Consider the following 20,556-nt stretch of genomic DNA (forward strand, 5'->3'; position numbering starts at 1 on the left):
GGGACTGGACTAGAAGACCTCCAAGGTCCCTTCCAGCTCTGTTCTGTTCTATTCTATTCTAAATTCAGGGAGGAGAGTTAAGGAGCATTATGGGACTACAGGTAGTCCTCGACTTAACAACAGTTACAAGGGCATTGAAAGAAAGTGACAGTTTCACAGTTAGGCCTGTTGCAGCATCCCCATGGTCACATAATTTACATTTGGATGCTTGACAACTGGTTGACCTTTGGGATGGTTGCAGTGTCCTGAAGTCATGTGACCATCTTTTGCAAACCTTCTGACCAGCAAAGTCATTGGGGAAGCCAGATTCACTTGATGACAGTGTTACCAATTTGACAACTGCGGTGATTCGCTTAATAAATGTGCAAGAAAGGTTGTAAAAAGGGACAAAACTCACTTAGCAAATTTCTCACTTAGCAACATAAATTCTGGACTCAATTGTGGTTGCAAGTCAAGGACTACCTGTAGTTCTGGTGGCTGTTTTCTAATTCCTGATTCATGGGAGCCATGCCTTAAATACAGAATCACAAGGCAGAAGATGTGTTAGTTTATTTTCCTGCCCATCCTTGTGGACTTCCTGGTTGCTCCTGATTGACACAAAATGGTGGATTAAATGCTACCATGGGTTGATGGAACAAAGTTATGCAGTTAAGAGCATGTTACATAATAAAATAATAACATTATTACATTACATTATCTTATAAAAATAATATCCCCATTAAATTTCAACTTAACAACCTCTCCTTTCTGAGATATTTCTTTCCTGGATTCCCTAATGCCTTTAACAATGACAGAGATTCTAATGTATTGACTTCATTGGAAAGGCTGGGATACATTCTGAGATGTATCTGTCTTGAAAATACCCATGTTGAAATGTATATCACAGTCAAACATTAGCACATCAAATGTTTTATGACATTTTGTATTATGTCATAAACTGTTTTATGATTTATATGTCATAAAATGTTTTCTAAGTTTGCCGAATTCTAAATCTGGGTCCTGGATTTTTGATGCACTCTGTAAATTAGCCCATTTGAGGTACCTTGGTTGAAAAGATTTGTCCTATGGGGTACCATTTCGCTCAGTTAAAGTTTACAAGGATTTGAGTTTAGTAGTATATAGATTAAGGGTGTGGCCAAAGGGCATCCAGTTGGGTGTGCACAGCCTGCCGTGCCATTCATTCAGATTTGGTGATGTGTATCAGAAAGCTATTGTCATAATGTGCATTGCTTCTATTGATATCTCCATCCAAATATATTCCTGTGTCTTGTCCCAATTCTTTATATGTCACTATCTGCAACTGCAACTGAGCATCAGCTTCTCCCCACATACCTTGTAATGCTAAAACTTAGGTTTGCCATTATGTTTTTTAAGAAAATTGGCAGAATTATTCACTAATTGGTTTAGTCCCTGTTAAGCAGTAGGCACCCACAGTGCTACACCCTGACATATTAAACCATAGGATATTGAATAGACCTGAGTGGGCAAGGTTCTTTTAACTTATCAAGCGATATCAAAGTTCTTGTTATCTATCAAGCAGCTTTCCTACAGTGAAAGAGGGCATCCCACAATAAACTCCTCTTAATTGCTCCAATACAACCCAAATCTTTTTTTATTCCAGGCTGGGGCAGTAAGGCTAAATTTCCATTTGTTCTCTTAATTTATTCTCTCTTTACACAAAGCCTAGGAAGTAATCAAAAAGCCCACCACTTTCACCAAAAGCCCCCTACTCTCAAGGATGATCACATGTAAGACATAGCCTCAAAGATGACAGGATCAACAACAGCTTTAGCACAGAAGATCTCTCTCCATTAGCAGCCTGTACCTCCAACGCTGGTATCCACAGTGTCTTCTGTGGAATTATAACCGGAATCAATCCAAGCAGGCTGCCAATTCCCCCTGCCATAACTGAGAGAATCCTGTTTTAGTCATGGTCCTTTAAGTCAATATGAGCTCTGATAACAAGGAATCGTACAATTAAAAATAATCTTAGAGAATTCTCCAGAACTGGAGCATTAGCTCTCAGGAAGGCTACAATGAGTCTCCAACCCATGTTGCTAGAGCTCATCCATTTTTTTTTACATAGAAAGAAGGGGAAAGCATGCAAAGCATGGATTAAGGATCTTTCTGACCCCCTTAAAAACAGCTCATTTGTAAATCACATAGTTGAGGGGGGGAAAAACAAGTGGGCTGTAAGATGAAGGAAATCAGTGCCTAATTGCCTGTCCCTTGGCCAAGTCAGGTCTATTTAGGCTTCCTTTGCTATGGCTTTCTCACCACCCCAAATTTGGTCCAGTTGTTTGTTTCTTTTTTAAAGATTTTCTCTGCTGACAAAGCGTGTCCCAATTCCTTTACATAATTTCCTTCCAATGTTCCGCTGGGTTGCAAAGAATAAAAAGCAAGAATTGGCCTCTTTGACCATTCACTCAGCACCCTCTGGTGGCCAGCTCCATATAGGACATTGAAACGAGTACAATGGCAAGAAACTCTACCTCCGCTTCACCTTTCCATCCTATTTTAGGCATTTCCAAGTTTCTCTGGACAAAGAAGCATTTTGAAGCTTGGCCTTGACAATCCAGGAGATGGTTACACCATTCCAAAGGGGCTTGATTACAATATCTCCCCTCTCCCTCCCTATTTATTTATCTATCAAATTTCTACCCTACCAATCTCACCTAAGTGACTCCCTATTAATACGGAGATTTGATGGAAGCAAACAAGCTGTTCTTAATTATTTTTTTTTACAAAATGCTGGGCATCAAAGGGGATGCTACTGTCTTCTCTAGATTTCTTTTATTATTATTTTTCATTTATTTAGATTTATTTTCTTTTTTTCCAGGAGCTTAAAGTGGTGTACATGGCCTACTCGCTTTCCCAATTTCCCCTCATAGTAATGTTTCAAGGTTGATTGGGGTAATAAATTGGCTCAAAGTAAGTTTCCATGGCTGGATAGAGATCTACCCAATCCTCATAGAACCCCTTATCCACTATATCACAAGGACTTTTAGCTTCTCAACCACAGAAAAGTTGCCACTTCTATCAACATTTTTCCATTTTTAAATACAAATTTGGTTGGGAACTGCCCAGACTTCGATATAAGATGGGTGGCTACATAAAAGTTATAAGCAAATTATATATAAATAAACTTAATCACTAAATTGCCCTTTTTAGAGAGTGCTTTATGCATTCTTGACTTTCCCATTAATTGTCCAGTGCTCCAGATTAGTCAGTCTGCAGTCAGACAAGAGAGATTATTATCTAACTGTAACCTCATCCTTACAGGTAATCCTTGATCTTCAACCATTCATTTACTGACCATTCAAAGTTACAATCACTCTGAAAAAAGTGACTTACAACTAGTATACTTATAGCCAAACAGCATCCCCATGTGATCAAAATTCAGGTCTTTGGCGCCACCGGCATATATTTATACCAGTTGCAGTTCACCATTTGCACCTTCCCAGTTGACTTCCAACAAGCAAAATTTATGGGGGAAGCCAGATTGATTTAATTTAGTTACTTAACTGCAGTGATTCACCTAACAAGTGTAGCAAAAAAAGGTCGCAAAATCAGGCACGTCAATTAACAACCGCCTTGCTTAGAGATTGAAATTATGGTCCCAAAGGTGATCGTAAATCAAGGTCTACCTGTATTACATTTCCAATGAAGTGCTGTTGTTGATCGTTCTTTTTTTGGCAGTACAATAAACCCTAAATATTTCTTGCATAAGTCATAATTTGAGGCCCATAACATTCTTGCTGTAGAAGTTAAAACACTCTCCCATTGTCTAACCAATAGAGGGACTTCTAGTTCTTTATTCCACTCATTTTTTAATATCTGTGTTTTTAAATGAAGAGTTGCATCTACAAAGTGCAAATAATATTATTTCTAATCCCTTTAAATTAAATGCACTCTGCAAATCACAGGAATGTTTTAAGAGATATATCATTACTCCGACTTCTATACAGATGTACTTGAAGATACTACTAAGAGATATGAGATCTCTGGCAGCTGAATAAACAATATCATTATTAAGAGGGAAAATGATAGATTTTTCCACAGTATTCCCCATTCTGATAGTTCTAGCAAAGCATCAAAATCCAAATATAGGGTCCACAAGAATCTTCCTTTTAGTCCTGGCTCCATTGATTGGTTGACTTGGTGAAACTAACTACTGATAGTCCTTGACTTACGACCACAATTGAGCCCAAAATTTCCATTGTTAAGTAAGATAGTTGTTAAGAGAGTTTTGCCCCATTTTGCAATCTTTCTTGCCACAGTTGTTAAGTGAATCACTACAGTTGCTAAGTTAGTAATACAACTGTTAAGTGAATCTGGCTTGTCTATTGACTTTGTCAGAAGGTTGCAAAAGATGATCACATGACCCTGGGACACTGCAACCGTGTCTGGTGTCTGAATTTTGATCACGTAACTATGAGGATGCTTCAGTCATCATTGAGTGTGAAAAGTGGTCAAAAATTACTTTTTTCAATGCTATTGTAAATTTGAATGGTCACTAAATGAATGATTATGAGTTGAGGACTACCTGTAAGGCTGTAAATCTACGGATACTTTCTCTGTAGATCTGTGGACAGTGATCCTCTTAAAGCTTATTTGTGGAATGTACTGTACCTTTGAGGAAATGTACACACAGGTCTGAGCAGGAACTGGGAAAATGAAGACAAGATCCCATCTAATGTCTATATTTTTTGTAATGAGAGACAGATCCTTGTCTAGTCTTCAGAATGTTGGCACCTGGTGTATTATGAGCACCAGAATTAAATGGAAAGGAACAAGAAGTTTTTAGGTGATGAGCTTGGGAAAAGTTTAGAAGTACCAACCAAGAAAACAAATAATTCATTTCTGAAAAATAGAGATCGCAATTGCTTTATGTTTATTAAATGTGGAGGGAAGAGTGGATAGATGCTCACTACAAATTGAGTACAGATCATCAATCAAACCTATGAAGGGTTTTGGTTACAAAAAACCAAAAACAAAATACCCCTAAGAATTTCTTGAAATATATTCCAAGGAACATGGTAAGAAAAAGAGACCTGGTTGTACAATGGTTAGAACGCAGTATTGCAGGCTAACTCTGCCCACTGCCAGAAAGTTTGATCCCGATGGGGCTGATTCAGCCTTCCATCCTTCCGAGGTCGGTAAAATGAGGACCCAGATTGTTGGGAATAATACACTGACATTGTAAACCTCTCAGAGAGCACTGCAAAAGACTATGAACAGTATATAAGTCTATGTGCTACTGCTATTGTTAAAGCATTTTATTTCAGTAGAAAAGTGTTAAAGTACTACAGTACTGAAATAGTGTATTAAAAGTTTCTTAGCTGTCCAACTCTTATGAAGGATATTGACTAGATAAAATACAAACTGTACCAGCTCTTCCTATGGAATGAGGAGACAATTTAGGATCAACATATTGCTTCAAAAACTATGGAAGTTTGTGATGGGCTACTGCTCTCTGCCGGCCATTAAGGGAATTGTGCAGTGTGGGTGTTTATTGAGTAAGTGCCAGCTTGATGCTGGTTGTCCGTTTCTTCTCTTTCCTTCCACCTTTCCCAGCATTACAGGTTTCTCCAAAGAGCTAGGTGTTTGCCTGAGTGAGCCTGGTTATTTAGGCTTTAAGTGGGAACTCTGGATTTGTTTGGTAATCCATTTGTTTCCTTAAATATTGATATTCCCAGAAGTCTTCTCCAAAGTTTAAAAGTGTCAGGGTCATGGAGAATACCATTGCCCACAAGTTCCATTCTTTTTTTTTTTTTTTTTTTTTTCAATATAAAATTTTATTGTTTTTAACTGTATCTTTAACTCGAATTTGTACAGGTAGTCTTCAATTTACAACCACAATTGAGCCGAAAATTTATGTTGCTAAGTAAGACAGTTGTTAATTTTGTGCCCCATTTTACTACCTTTCTTGCCACAGTTGTTAAGTGAAACACTATAGTTGTTAAATTAGTAGTGACTTTCCCATTGACTTTACTTGTCAGAAGGTCGCGAAAGATCACATGACCCTGGGACACTGCAACCATCATAAATATGAACCAGTTGCCAAGCATCCAATTTTTGATCATGTGATCATGGGGATTCATCAATGGTTGTAAATGTGAAAAACAGTCATAAATCATTTTTTTCCAGTGATATTGTAACTTTTAATGGTCACTAAATGAACTGTTATAAGTCGAGACTACCTGTATGCAAGACAGAACTTATATGTACAAATAGGCTATTATTAAAAATGGCAGAGTGTTGTCCTTCCTCAAGCTGACAAATCGCTGAAGCCGTGTAATGTTTTCATAAGTTACTGAAAACCACTGAAAATAGGCTGTTTATTGAAAACATATGGCTTCAATGATTCATGAAACACTGCATGACTTCAACAGTTCATTTGCTTGAGGAAGGACAATACCAGCCACCTCTTTTAGTAACAGGCAGCATGTTCATATCTAAGGGTTGTCCTTAAGTCAGACATTCTTAACTGGGGGACTATCTGTACCTTTTTCAAGATCTCATGGCGACTCTCCCAGACTCTCTCCCAGAATCATTTGAGATGGGCAGCCACATTAATGAATAAATAAAGGTGGTAGTCTGTGGTACCTTTTTGAAAGTGTTTACCATTATAGTTAGTTCTTAACTTACCTTTCAAAGTTATGACAAAAACACACACACAAATAAAACCCCCTATTTAAGATCTGGTCCTCAAGTTACAATCGCTGCAAAACTCCTATAGGTGATTGGTATCTAAATAAGGAAAGGGTTAGAATTGTTCCCTTGTTTTGGAAGATCCTTCATTATCTACCATATCTTAATCCACATGGCATGCCTCATTTCCTTTCATTGCCATATTCAAAGAAACACAAGAGTTTCTTCATACTGACTTTGGATGTTCTTTTCTTACAGATTCTTATCCAGGCTTCTACTAAAAAGCTTATTGATAAAAGAATTAACTTGCATCTTACACTTGCAAAACTTATCTCTGAGCTGTCAAATTAATCTATGGGTTATCAAAAGATGCCAATTGTAGGCATGAAGGTGTTAGGTCCTCAAAATTCAATCATGCTTGTTTCTATATATGTATGGCTGTTTTATAATTATATATGTGTGTGTACATGTATATATATACACACACACATACACACCTACATACACACCCAAACTCACACACAGAGAGAGAGAGCGGGGGGGGGGGGTTCAAGCCTTAATGATATATATGCCATCATCTCTTTTAGCCACATTCCAGAGGACAAAATATATTGAATTGAATTGGCTAGTACAGACGAAACTCCATTTCTTAGATACCCTAATTCTTTTCCCGTTGTGATGGATTGGATATTCCTCATAGTGTAGGCTTGAGCCAGATTTATGACTTGGTCAACCAGGGTTCCCTGACCCTCACCTCTATGAGTACTTCTATGAATATTATGAGTCTGAGTCTTTTTCCTGTTCTTAACCAGGAAATAGTAAAACAATTAGCCTCAAATGGGAGAAACAGTGGGAGTTAAACATATGTGTTAGTCTTTAGGGAATGCACAGAAGGAACAGCAGTGCCCCACTTGTAGATCTTTTTCAGTTCATGGAGGGCTCTGTATCTTGTTGCCAATAAACCAGAACTGCCAATGTTCCTGGATAATGTCCTAATTTAATTATAACTTACAATTTATTGTAGCTTATGTTTCTGCAGAGCAAGGCGTGAAGTGTAGAAGATAAATGATCTGGACTCATTTATATACTTACAACCTTTGTCTCAATGCTGTATAGGTACAGGCATGAATTTGTTTTATATCATGTTTTATGTGTTGCACATTATGCAATACACATTAGTACCAAAAATCCTAGTTTCTCATACAAACTAAGGGGAGCAGATCTAGGAGTGACGAGGAAGCAAGAGATGTTGGAGTACAAGTAGTCCTTGACTTATGACTATATTGGAGCCTGCCCTTTATGGTCAGAGATCTTGATGGCTGTTAAGTGAAGCACTCAAGTGATTGCCTTGGGACTGCCCAATTGATGGCCACTTCCAGGATTGCATTACCTGGCCAACAACAAAGTGACTTGCTTCATTTTCTTAATGTGAACTCCACAGTATTCCATAGTGTTCCGTAGCAATACAGAACACTGCAGAGTTGTGTTAAGAAAGCAAAGCAAGCTGCTTTGTTGCTGGGCTGCTTCCAGGGGTTACCCTGGTGGGGTAGGAAACAGATCGAAACCTGCAGGGATTCAGTGGAGGGGAATGGAGGATAGAAAGGCTGGGGAGCGCTGCAGTATATCTGCAATTAATTGTAAGATTGAATGACTATATAGTCCCACAAACACTAAACACAATCATTTAGAACAGGTGTTTATTGGCCTCTCATTCCAAGGCCAAGGAGAACAGCAGGTTTTCCAGGAGGCCCCGCTTCACATCTAGTGGCCCTTATCATAAGTCCCAGCTCCCTTATAAGCCCCAACATAGCCGCTGGTGTCTGTCAGCTCTGCACGCCCAGCTATCCCTTTGCCTTTGCCACTTTCGTCAAAGCGTTCCTTGTGAGAACCCGTGTATTTGCTGGTGTCCGTCAGTCTGTCTACTCCCCCAGCTGCAACAGCTTTCTGCAAGACAATTAAGCAAAGTGTTAGCTGCCTGTTGAAGGTGGATGTTGGGGAAGGGAAGATAATGGTGACAAGCTGATTCTCACACATGGGAAATTCACAGGTATGTACAGGTGAGCTACAGGGATAAACAACAAGTGGGATGTGTGGCTTTATTGACACCAAGAGGATCTACGTACTGGGTGAATTTTAGGCAGCTTAGATGAAAACAACCTATATTCTGTCTTTCCCAAATCTATTCTGGGGGAAAAATTAAGAGAGAAATCATTCTAGATTATGGGCATTTTAAAGGGTTCTCACAGTATTTTAATGGTTCCTAGTGTTGCACTTTTCTGGAAAGAGAAGAAAGAGAGAGAGAGGATAGAGGATAGAATGCGGTTACTGATTACTTGACTAATAGCTGAAGGTGCAGAAAAAAATCAGTGAAATGCACTGGATGAGAGGTAATACGATTTCTTGAGTATCTTATGGATTTTTTCCAAAAAAGATTTCACTGGTTTTGTTTCAGTGCCGTTTGGCGAGCCAGAAATAATTGGTTATATTAATGCCAAAAGTGATGACCACAAGCTTGCAATCTATAGGAACCTGCCCTGCAGTTATGATGTGACCGGTAGCTTAGTCAGAAAAAAAAGAATTAGGAGAAGGAATAATAGAATAACAGAGTTGGAAGGGACCTTGGAGGTCTTCTAGTCCAACCCCCTGCTCAAGCAGGAGACCCTATACCATTCCAGATGAGTGGCTGTCCAGTCTCTTCTTAAAAGCCTCCAGTACAGTAATGGAGCACCCACAACCTCTGAAGGTAAGCCCTTCAAGGAAGTAATTACTGGGAAGAAAGGAAGAGCAAGAAATGCGGGGAGAAGTCACTATGGCATGATGGGCACCCATATAAATCAAATTAATAAAAAAAAACAAATTAGGTATGAGAGATTACAATTAAAGAATGTAGTACAGATCTTGCTCAGCTCTCTCTGGCAGCATCATTGATTGGCTGCATCCCTTACATGTAGGGAGCTCTTCACTCACCGTCACCCCAACACTGCCTGGTTCCTTGCCCTCCATCAACTGGTGAGTGGACTGTAAAGCCTCTTCAGGGGACTTTCCTTTGAAGCGTTTAGCACTCAGCTCCTTTATCGCTTCTTGGAATTCTGGATATGTGATGTTGCGAGCGCCCTTGGCCCTGGGGACACACACATACATCAACTCTGCTCCTCAGTACAAGACCAACCCTGAACAAGGCATCCAAGAATTTACAAAGAAAGCAACAATTGCAGGTGGTCCTCAACTTATGACCACAATTGAGCCCAGAATTTATGTTGCGAAGTGAGACATTTGTCAAGTGAGTTTTGCCCCATTTTACGACTTTGCTTGCCACATTTGTTAAACGAATAATTGCAGTTGTTCAGTTGTAAAACAGTTGTTAAGCGAATCTGGCTTCCCCACTGACTTTGCTTGTCATATGACCCCAGGATACTGTAAATGTCATAAGTATGAATCAGTTGTCAAGCATCCAAATATAAGTCACATGACCATGAGGATGTTGCGATGATCATAAGTGTGAGAAACGGTCATAGGACTGCCTATATTTCAAGACAATTATCCCATTAAGCATAAGGAAAAAAGATAACTATCCAATTAATAAGCCCACAATTATTTACAGAAGATGGCCTGTCAGAAAAATAATTTCTAGCTCTGATAACACTCTGCTCTAGCCTTCTTTACAGTAGATTTCTGTTTGCATGAGGTTCTTTTTAAGCAGCCAGTAGAATTAAAGGAGGACAATGATCCCTTCCTGTAATGGTATGTGGGAATGACCTTGGAAAGACAGGAGGAAGACCTGCAGCCTAGACCCAAGAGATTAAAATCACAAGGGGGATGAAATAATTGCAGTCTTGGAAAATTGATGTTAGAAATAATAGAAAATACTTGTGCTCGGGTTTTATATTTTGGCAGTGGTTTGTTTGCCAGCCCTGTTTCAATTTAGTCTCTGAACGTTTTGCTACCAGACTAGGTAACATCATGAGGGGGATTTTCTTGTCCTATTCCTCTTTAGCTTATTTATGTCAGTATGTGCCAGTGTGGTCAGTTGGTCATGTGATTGGTTGTTCGTTTGGACCTATATTTAAATTCTGAGCAGCTGATTGGTTCTCTTGTTGATTGGTCATTCGAATGGTCTGGTTTCTTACGTATTTATAAATAAATATGCTTGTTAATTGCTTCTTTGGTAGAATATCAGGCTTCAATAAATTTACATGTGTGGCGGGCATTGGCGTGGCAAGTGATTTTTGTTCCTTCCCAATCGAACTGATGTTGTTCATTGTCAATGTGGCTCAAGATCAGGGATTTTTGGTCATGCTGTTTTAACCACTAGCCAATGTTCAAGAACCCCCGTTTTCAATTGCCTTCCTGTTTGTCCCATGTAGAGCTGGTTACAATTGTTGCAATTGATTTTGTATACTATGTTGCTATTGTCTTCCTTCTGTATTGATGTCAGACTTGTGATGTAGTCCAGACAAGATGCACAGCCAGATGAACTGACCCTTCTTTATTGAAGTGTTATTGTAACATAATCTTGCAAAACTGAAAATGTTCCTCCCCGCCTCTCCTTTTAGTCTCCAGAAAACAAGGGAAGGCCCCTTTCGAAACGCTTCTCATGCTTTTCCCCCATCTGTGAACTGAACTGCCTTATTACACTGTTGCCTAGGTTGTGGGCCTTCCTCTTGTCTTCCAAGGTCATTCCCACATACCATTACACTTCTACACCATTCTATTGAATCAGGATACCACTTTATCTTGCATTATTTTGCTTCCCACGTAGATCTGCCTTCAGCTATTTATGATTACAAACATGGCTTCTGCCAATTCATACTGGCAAGATCCTAGGCACCTTCATGTCATCCCCCTGGTCACTTTCAAAGCCACACAGATTGTACATTTATGAAGGTTTATATGGGGAGAAGAGGAACATGCCATTTTAATATTGGATCAAATAAATGAATTTAGGTGGCCTCTACTATAAGCTGAGGATGAGGAACAGGCCATGCATTTTGGACATGTCCTTAAGAAATGGCTACCAAGGCATCTCTTTCATAGTGAAGGGACATGACAATGTGTTTTGAATGAAACAAACTATCTGGGTCACAATTTAAAAAGAACAATAATGCAGTAATAATTATTTGCAAATAAACCTTATTGAGATTGGATGCCCCTTCACAAATATATATATACACACCAACCCTTCAGCTCACTTGACTTTATTGAAGACAATGTCCACATCAGTGCTGGTCACAGCTTTGCCATCCATTACACCACATTCCTTCAACATCTTGGAGAAGTTCTTGCCTGTCATGTCATTGCCTGTGGCAGCTGTGTCTCCATACACAGCAAATTTACGGAAGGCTTTTTCCAGCTCTGACATCCCTCTGCACTTGGGAAAAGGAAACAAAAGGAGAAAACAAAAGAATTTTCAGGACTTGCTTATAAGTTCACCCCACCTTGGCCAAAGCAAGGCCAGAAGATAAGTTAGTTGCTAATGATGAATTGCTGATCAGGATTTCATAAGATGGACCTCCTGGATAGGAGGAAAGTAATTGAGACAGATAACTTGGTGCCTTTCAGTTGTTGTGAATAATTCTGAGAGCCCTAGCCAAGAAATTCTACAGAATTTGATCCCATATGCATTATGCTCATATACAGCTGTAAACACATATACATTACTGGTTCTGAAATGACAAAGTGTGTAGGAGATGACCAGGCTGAGCCTGAGGGAGGGTCAAACCCATCATCAGTTTCGAGTTCCTACACGCCCACAAGAGATCTAAGTCCAGCTCATCTTGAATTCTGTTGACTCTTATCTACTGTACTGCCAATTTGATTTTTACTGTTAGTACTTCAAATTCTAGTAGAGAATTTTAATTTGAAATAAACCTATATATTCATTTGAATATCTGGACTCCTGATTTCTTACCCTTGACAAAATGTCACAAAATGCAGTCAAACAAGCGATCCAAACTAGAGACACCTATGGTGCCAGTTCCATTGGGATCTACAATCATTAAATCATTCAGGTGTTCCATGAATAAAGCTATCAATTCATTGTAGAATATGTTAGGCTTATGGCATACAACACAAGTGAATTATCTTTTGGAATTCAGTAGCTAGAGTTAGTAATTACACCAAAATCTTCAACAATGCAGAATCTAGAGAGAATTGAATACATTCCATTGAATAAGAGAAAGCATTCAAAGAAATGTGAGGCACGCAGGTGGATTTTGAGAAGTGATTCCCTTTAATGGAGCAAATACAGAATTCATTTATAAATGGGCAAAGCAACAAAAATAAAATTCAAAATAAATAATCTTAAAGCTTCTTGCCACAGTTTAAAAATGTAGCATTCACAAATATATACATTTGGGGGCAGTGAATATAATTTTGGTTCAGAACAGAGAAAAAATACTGAGACACTGAAAAAGGTAATTTGTAATTTAAGACAATGAGAATTACAAATTATGATGAAAAGATGGGGAGGGAAGGAGTAGGATGAGCGAGAGGGAGGTGGGATTTTCCATGGTCCATCAATCAATCTGCTATTGGTCCATTAGTATTTGTTTGCTTCTTTCATGTTCAGAATCAGAAAACAGTATGAGTTCATTCTTTCTCACAATTCCTTTTGTTATAGCAATGCAGGCAGCCTGCAAGAATATCCAACAGACCAAAGCTCACCCACTTCCTCCTATAATCACTTTGATGGATAAATGTCATCACAATCGGTTAAATTAGAATACAAGGCATCAGGCTGAAGGAGCATTTTTCAACAAAAGGGATCACAAGCTACTTTGTTTTGGGTTAAAATATGTATTAGTATTTGTCTGTGATCAATTTCTAGTATTGCTTCAGTTTCTAATGTTTAAGTATCTTTTTCTGCAAGAAAATATGTTAAGGACACATTTTAAGAGCAGATAGAGAGTAAACCCAAGAAATATTAGATAGGAGAAAGACTGTACTTAAAAAGAGATTCTAGTGTGATAGTACAATTATTGAAATAATGATCAAATGAGGAAACATACATTTTAAACTGCTATATTATAGAAAATGTATGCTTATAAATACTAGAGCTCAGAATTTTGTTTTTCTACTTTGCCCATTTATAAATGAACTCTGATCTGGTCATGAGTGAAAAATATTGCCAGATCCTTAAACTCATGTCTGCTTGGAAGGCTATCTTGAAATTCTTTTCAATAACTTGGGTCTCATGACTTTGACCAGAGTAGTGTTCCTAAACTTAGCAACTTTAAGATAGGTGGACTTCAACTCGCAGAATTCCCCAGCCCAAGTTGAGGAACACTGGATCAAAGTATAGAGGCTTAAGCCAAAATTGAGCCATTTGGGATGCTGTTGGGAAGGGGCCAAATAAAAAAATGGGGGAACCAAATTCCATGCTTGCTACCAGAAGAAGGAGGAGTAAAACTAAAACAGGAAAATAGCAAAGCCCTTTTATCATCTATGGAGAGAGTACACTTGTCTCATGGTGTTCTGGTTGCCACATCTAAAAAAAGGATATTGTAGTGCTAAAAAGTTAAAAGAAATGCAGCTAGGTAATTTAGGGGCTACCACAATTTCCATAGGAAGAAAGACAACAGTGCCTGAAGCTTTTTAGCTTGGAGACAAGGCATGAAATGAGACTCCTTATAGAGCTATACAGTATAGAAAAATTATGCATGATATAGAAAATGCAGATAGAATTTTTTTCTCCTTCCCTCACAGTGATAATATGGGTTCACCTTTTAAATCTAAATGCAAGATTTAGAACTGATTAAAGAAAGGTGTATCTTCACGTATTATACATATCTAATTTGTGGAATCTATGGCTATAAAATTTGGAGATTGTGTGAATTCAGCATCTTCCAGAGGGGAGGGTCAAAAAAAGGCAAGATAGAGAAAACAGCACTACAATCCAACCCATGATCTGCATATATATTTTAATTTTTAAAAACACTGTAAGATGGAATAACTCTTCTGAGTTTACTCTGTGAATGGCAATTGGATTCTGGATCTCATCAGTCCTACTATTAATTGTCCAATGTAACCAAGAAAAATAATCCCTCCTCAAACAACTGGAGCAACACAGTCTATAACTAAAATCACTTTTCTCCTATATACCATTTAGCCATCCCTTTCCCACTTCCTTAATCCTCTTAAAAACTTTTGCATAGCTGATAATTGCAAGTTGTACTACATATTTTTAAATAGAATAGAGGTTCAAAAAGCAGTTACAGAAGCTCTGTGAGAAGAAGCTGGGCCCAGTCTACATATTTCCTGCCTTCATAACTGTATTAATAAGAATTTTGAAATAGCTGAAAATGGGAGTGGCACAAAATGTGATGCTCTAGCTTTGAAACTTTTGCTTCAAAACTCTTTGAGAAAAGAGTCAGAAAGGCATAGAAAAATTTCTTTTATTGTGTGTGCATCTTGACTTCCTTTAAGGATTCATGCTGGTATCTTGCTCTTTTTCTATTCATAACAATGCTATAAGGTAGATTGGACAGGGGAATGTCTAAATGTAACCAAGATAAAATGCCTTCAAGACCCTTAAACATGGTAGATTATATCTATCACTTCCGAGCAGCAAGGCTGTGAAATAAAGTCTAGAGGACTTTCTTCCAATGATAATTAGTTTGAAGATGGACTTACCTAAATGGCCTTGGGGCCTCCTGCCTTACTCTTTCTTGAGTATGTTCCTCCTAGGAATGACAAGGCCTGCTCTGAGTTTGAACCACCAGGGACTTAGGAGTTTACTTTACAGTGGGAATTGTGACTTTATCAAGTTGTCTATGACATCATGGCTGATCTCACTTTGGTAATCTGATTGCCTTTCGGCTACAGATGGCCAGTGGTAAGAAGGTTAATTTCAAACTTCCTTAGCATTTCAGACCCAGCAACATATCTAGGAAGAAGCTGGAGAAAAGTCACCATGATAAAATAAGGTAACTCATCCATAATTGTTGCATGACCATGAGATAGCATTTTGACAAATTATACAGAGATCTGTATGCTAGCTTTAAAACTCCTTGAATATTAGCATTGAGGCAAAATAAACTCGATTCCTTTTAGTGTGGTATAGGTACATGGGTAGGTAGGTAGGTAGATATGAAGGAAGGAAGGAAGGAAGGAAGGAAGGAAGGAAGGAAGGAAGGAAGGAAGGAAGGAAGGAAGGATTTTAATCATCTGTGTATATAATTGTTTACAATGGTTTATTTTCTTTTATTAATGCCTGTAATAAGAAGGTTCGGACAGTTAACCTTAAAAAAGAGATGGGAGGTGGGGAAAATAAATAGGGAATGCAAATTTATTTCACTCTCATCTTTTTTTCTGTATTTGCCAGTAAGGAGCCCAGTTTATGTCAGCAGTTGTCTTGGTCATGTGCCAGAGTTAAGACAGTGGACACCAGGCAAGACTATCCCCAGGACAAGTGGTGGCAGAATTAACTGGGAGCAAGAAACTGGGGGCAGAGATCTATTGATTCAGAGAGCCTGTGGGAAAGGAGGCTGAAAATCTGCATCTTGCAACCCTTATCTGTTCAGCCCTATTGCTTCAAAAGGCTTAAACTACTGCTACCATACTTGCCTACATTCTTTGCTTCCCTCCAGAAGTTATCTAGATTTTTGAGGCCAAAAGCTGCATGCCCTACTTAAAATTTGCAAAGACTTCATGTTAATAAAATAACCCATTCGCTCCCACAAGTGTGTTCTCTTCTAAGGCTACAATTGCTGTAAGATAAGGAATCTGTTAAGAGCAGACAATCTATGGCCCAAGTAACTGACTGGAGCTGCTGGAATTTTAACACACCAATATCTGGAGAGCCACTGATTCCTAAAGTTAAAGGGCTTGGAAGTTTCTCTATATTACTATTGGTTTTCATATATAGACATATTTTTAACAATAGATAGAAATGAGCTCAGCTTCTTTCCCAGGACAATCTCTCATTGCTTGCAAACCTGCTTGTAAAAAAAATTGATTAATTAATTGATTAAAATATGATTGATATTCAGTATCCTCCATAAGCCCTCTGAAATCCCATTACCTACTATATCAATATGCAAGGTTCTGAAGACAAGAACCAAGTATAGAGTTTCCTCTTCTCTATGGTGGCCAAAATACGCCCAGTTATCACAGATAGTCAACATTGCTTATGTATGATCAGAAATCCTGACTCTTCCCTCTTAAAATATGTTTAATTTTCACAACTTCAGGAAGGGAACCCAAAATTTGGATACTGAAATCTGCTGTAAGAATGCTAATCATGCTAAAATAGCATGCTGCTCTATTTGGCCATGGATCGTTCCAAGATTAATTGTATTGATCTCCCAGCATGAATTTCTCTGCAGCTTTGTGCTGAAAGCAGGTTTCAGGATACAGTTAACTTGGTTGGGCCAAAGTGGCCCAGTTCATTGACCTGGTTGGGTGATCCTAAGCAACACATTCGCCAAACACAGAGTAACAGAGGCAAAGTGTTTCATAGGCTTCTCCATCCAAGGACAAAGAGAGGTTCTCAAAAGATGCTACAAGTTCTGCCTAACATCTGGGGATTTGTATAGTTGGGTGTTATAATGTACAGTAGCTTTATGTTAGATCGTCTATAACTTCAGCTATCCCTCCAGGCTCACTGCCACTTGTCCAACTTTTCTCCTGAGAATGTGTTTGCCTATATTCCTCAGTTTACCACAGAATTCCAGAGCAAATGCACTTGAGAGTTTTAGATGTGGGTTAGATCTAAAACTCAATTCAAAATCAAATCCATATTCGTTCCAGGCCAATCTGCTGTAATTTCGGATTAGAGCTCTCCTCATTTTCCACTAACAGGTAAATTCAGCAGCACGCTGATTTGTATACTTTGTGCAAAGAAAATGTTTATTTGTTGTTGTTTTTTTACAATTTATTTTGCCTAAAACAAAGGATATGATTCCCTCATTGGAAATCTTCATTTATATGATTTCGGACATTTTAGTACATTCCTCTGTTTTTAAATATATCCTTGCAAACAAAGGGACTAAAAACATTTTTTTCAAAAAATCAACTTAAGATTCTCAAGGTACTGAATTCTGTGCCTAGCATCCCATTCCATGCTTATTTCCTATATTCCCATGGAAAAAGAACAAGCTACATCCTTTTGCTCAAGTAATTAAAATGTACAGCGTTTTGAAATCAGGCTGTCTCTCCTGGTGCAAAGGAACCTTCACTCACTTGTTCCTCCAGGTTGGATGGCTTTTTCCCCTCCATTAGCTTCAATATGGCCTGCAGGGCTTCCTCGTGAGATTGTTCCTTAGAGCACTTTCTGCTCAGCAATTTAATGGCTTGCAAAAACTCAATATAGTTAATGTGGTTGGCCCCCTTAAACCTGCAGGAGACAGGGGGGGAAATCAATTAACCATACGCTAGTGGATTTTTCATTTCTCCTTAAGCTGTGACGCAGGGGTGAACCACTTATTCTTGCATGCAATTCCCATATCTATCCTTAAAGCTAGCCAAACTTTGAAAATTGGTTGAATGCCTAAAATGCAAGGCAGACTGGGATTTGGGACTTTCAAGAGTGAAAATGGTGACGATTAGCACTCTAAGAGCCTCCTGTTCCTTTTGCTATCTAAACCCTAAAAACAGAATAAAAAGAAAATGAGAATTTTTGTTCCTTCTGGGAAACTAGGAGCTGAAATACACTATCTGTCCCTTTCAACATGGCCCACCACTGTTGTAAACCAGACGGCTGAAATCATATAAGCCTCTAAGATTAAGGCTTTAATCTCTGGGATAAATACAGTATTCAGGGATCTGTGAATTTGGATGAGAAAAGAGTTACAACTTTATTTTCACTAGCCTTAACCGAAATTTAACTTTTCAAACAGACAACACAGTAAATTATGGCCTCTAGACTCCAAAAATGTTTAGTTTCAATAAATCTGCCTAAACTCTAAAAAGTATTGTCTTGTATTGAAATATGTAGTACATTATTACAAATGTCAATTTTAAAAAATACTCAAACTATATTTTGAACATAATTTGTTTCCTTATAACTTCTATCTATGCATTTTATTTTATTCATTTGAATTCATCTTTTTGAGAACTCTTATTTTTCACCAGACCTTTAAAGACGTTTATGACACAATGAAGGAAGGACGTCTTCTTAATATGGTTTGTGGGTGCAGAAAACAGTATTTGGGGGCTAAACAGAGCCAACTGTGAACAATTAGTAAGTAATCTTAGTGTTTTCAGTAGCCCCTGCAAGCTTGTTTGCAATGTTCCCACCATTATCATTCCAAGCTCACTTGACTTCATTGAAGGCAATGAGCACATCAGTGCTGGTCATGACTTTCCCATCCATCACATCACATTCCTTCAACATCTTGTAGAAGTTCTTCCTAGACATGGTGTTCCTGTGAGTAGCTGTGTTTCCATATGCAGCAAATCGAAGGAAAGTTTTTTCCAGTTCTGACATTCCTTCTGCAAGAGTGAAGGGGACATGATGTCCTTAGAAAAGGACCTAAAATTGGGTCAAAAGGGGAGGAGGGCAACACCTTTGAAAAGGTAACCGAGGGTTCTTGCTGGAAGCCAGTAATGGGAGTTGAAGACAAACTCTCACCATGAATAATGGCTATAGCAGCAATTCTCACTTCTTGCTGAAAAAGCTATAATTTTTCTCAATGTACACAATCCTGTGCCTGAAGTCAAGAATACTAATTATGTTCTTAATTGGTAAGAAGTGTTCCACTATCTGAAGACATTTTTCTTATAGCTGGATAGCTTTATAAGGGAAAACATAAATGATGGTTCACAAAACAAAGATTGAGTTTTACACTTATCATGAAAGGTGCACCTTTATTGGCTGCTGGTAATCTTTGACGAAGTGGCATTTATCCAGCTTTCAATGTATCGCCTAGGAAGGATACAACTAAGCAGTTCATTTCAAATCTCATTCTTAAAAGAACATTTTATTACAATTTTAAAAACATATTGCATTTCAAAAGTATGCACATTTTAAGTTTTGGGATGATTTGTCCTGGTATTTTTAGCATAAGATTGGAGATGACTTCAGAGATCATCCGATCCAATGTTTTTTCAAACCTGGCAATTTGTTCCCAACTTGCAACTATGGCTGGCTAGAGAATTCTGGGAGGTGAAGTCCACACATTTTAATGCCACTAAGTTTGAAAACACTCATCTAGTTTAACCAAGTACCAAAGCATAACTCTCACCGTCTTTGACCTATTTTCCTGTTATTGCAGCCACTGGCAGAATTTTTATTACATTGCAGAAAGTGCAGCCCCATTAAGTCCTCTTTATACATTGCCTGAAGGCCACCTATACATATAATTTGACATAGTAATTATGACCTTGTAGTTTGCCTATGATGTCATCATTAATGTAAAATTTCAATTCCCTATCAAGAAATGAAGCTTTGTGGAAAGAAGATGCCTCTTTTATGAGAATCCTCCAGGGGAAAACAACTCAAGAGGCTTGGGAAATTTTGAAAAGTGAGATAATAAAGGCCCAGTCTAGCACAATACCAACAAAGAGGAAAAATAACAGCTCTCAAAAGAAACCAGCATGGCTGCATAAGGAACTCTCTGATCAACTGAAAGATAAAAAGAACAAGTATAGAAAGTGGAAAGAGGGACACATAACTAAGTCAGAATATCAGCAAATAGCCCGAGCCTGCAAAGACAAAGTGAGGAAAGCTAAGGCTCAGAATGAACTAAGGCTTGCAACCAAAATCAAAAATAACAAAAAAGCTTCTTTCAACATGTAAAAAACAAGAAAAAAGTGAAGGAAACAATTGGTCCATTAGTGGGTGAAAGTGGCAAGAAGGTGACAAGCAACAGGGAGAAAGCAGAACTATTTAACTCATTTTTCGCATCTGTCTTTACACAAAGGGAAAAAACAGACCAACCTACCAAAAATAGTGCCATAAAA

The 20,556-nt window shown here is 38.3% G+C and overlaps 2 protein-coding genes across 2 annotated transcripts in view; both read right to left on the reverse strand.

The window, feature by feature from the left end:
• Nucleotides 1-8,415: 8,415 nt before the first annotated feature.
• The window catches only part of LOC107285308 (tubulin polymerization-promoting protein family member 2-like), a 15,532-nt gene continuing 3,391 nt past the window's right edge, over nt 8,416-20,556 (reverse strand). The window contains exons 2-4 of the mRNA XM_015813484.1: nt 11,844-12,017; nt 9,622-9,775; nt 8,416-8,598 (exon numbers count right to left, since the gene is read on the reverse strand). Of these exons, the coding sequence (XP_015668970.1) occupies nt 8,416-8,598; nt 9,622-9,775; nt 11,844-12,013 (507 nt within the window). The 5' untranslated portion in view covers nt 12,014-12,017. The remainder of the gene's footprint in view (nt 8,599-9,621; nt 9,776-11,843; nt 12,018-20,556) is intronic.
• LOC114922392 (tubulin polymerization-promoting protein family member 2-like) lies at nt 17,797-19,081 on the reverse strand. Its single transcript, XM_029283639.1, has 2 exons — nt 18,912-19,081; nt 17,797-17,989 (listed from the first exon to the last, which is right to left on the reverse strand). The coding sequence occupies exons 1-2, from the start codon at nt 19,079-19,081 to the stop codon at nt 17,797-17,799; spliced, it is 363 nt and encodes a 120-aa protein (XP_029139472.1).

The sequence above is a fragment of the Protobothrops mucrosquamatus genome, unplaced genomic scaffold (genome assembly GCF_001527695.2).
Source record: "Protobothrops mucrosquamatus isolate PMUCROS unplaced genomic scaffold, P.Mucros_1.0 scaffold160, whole genome shotgun sequence".
Taxonomy (NCBI): Eukaryota; Metazoa; Chordata; class Lepidosauria; order Squamata; family Viperidae; genus Protobothrops; species Protobothrops mucrosquamatus.

Bases quoted from the DNA above. Each gene is read 5' to 3' on its own strand.
- LOC114922392 (XM_029283639.1), bottom strand. From the start codon at position 19,081: ATGTCAGAACTGGAAAAAACTTTCCTTCGATTTGCTGCATATGGAAAC. The intron at 17,990-18,911 runs GTGAGCTTGGAA...TGTCTCCTGCAG, and splicing joins ATTGCCTTCAATGAAGTCAA to GTTTAAGGGGGCCAACCACA.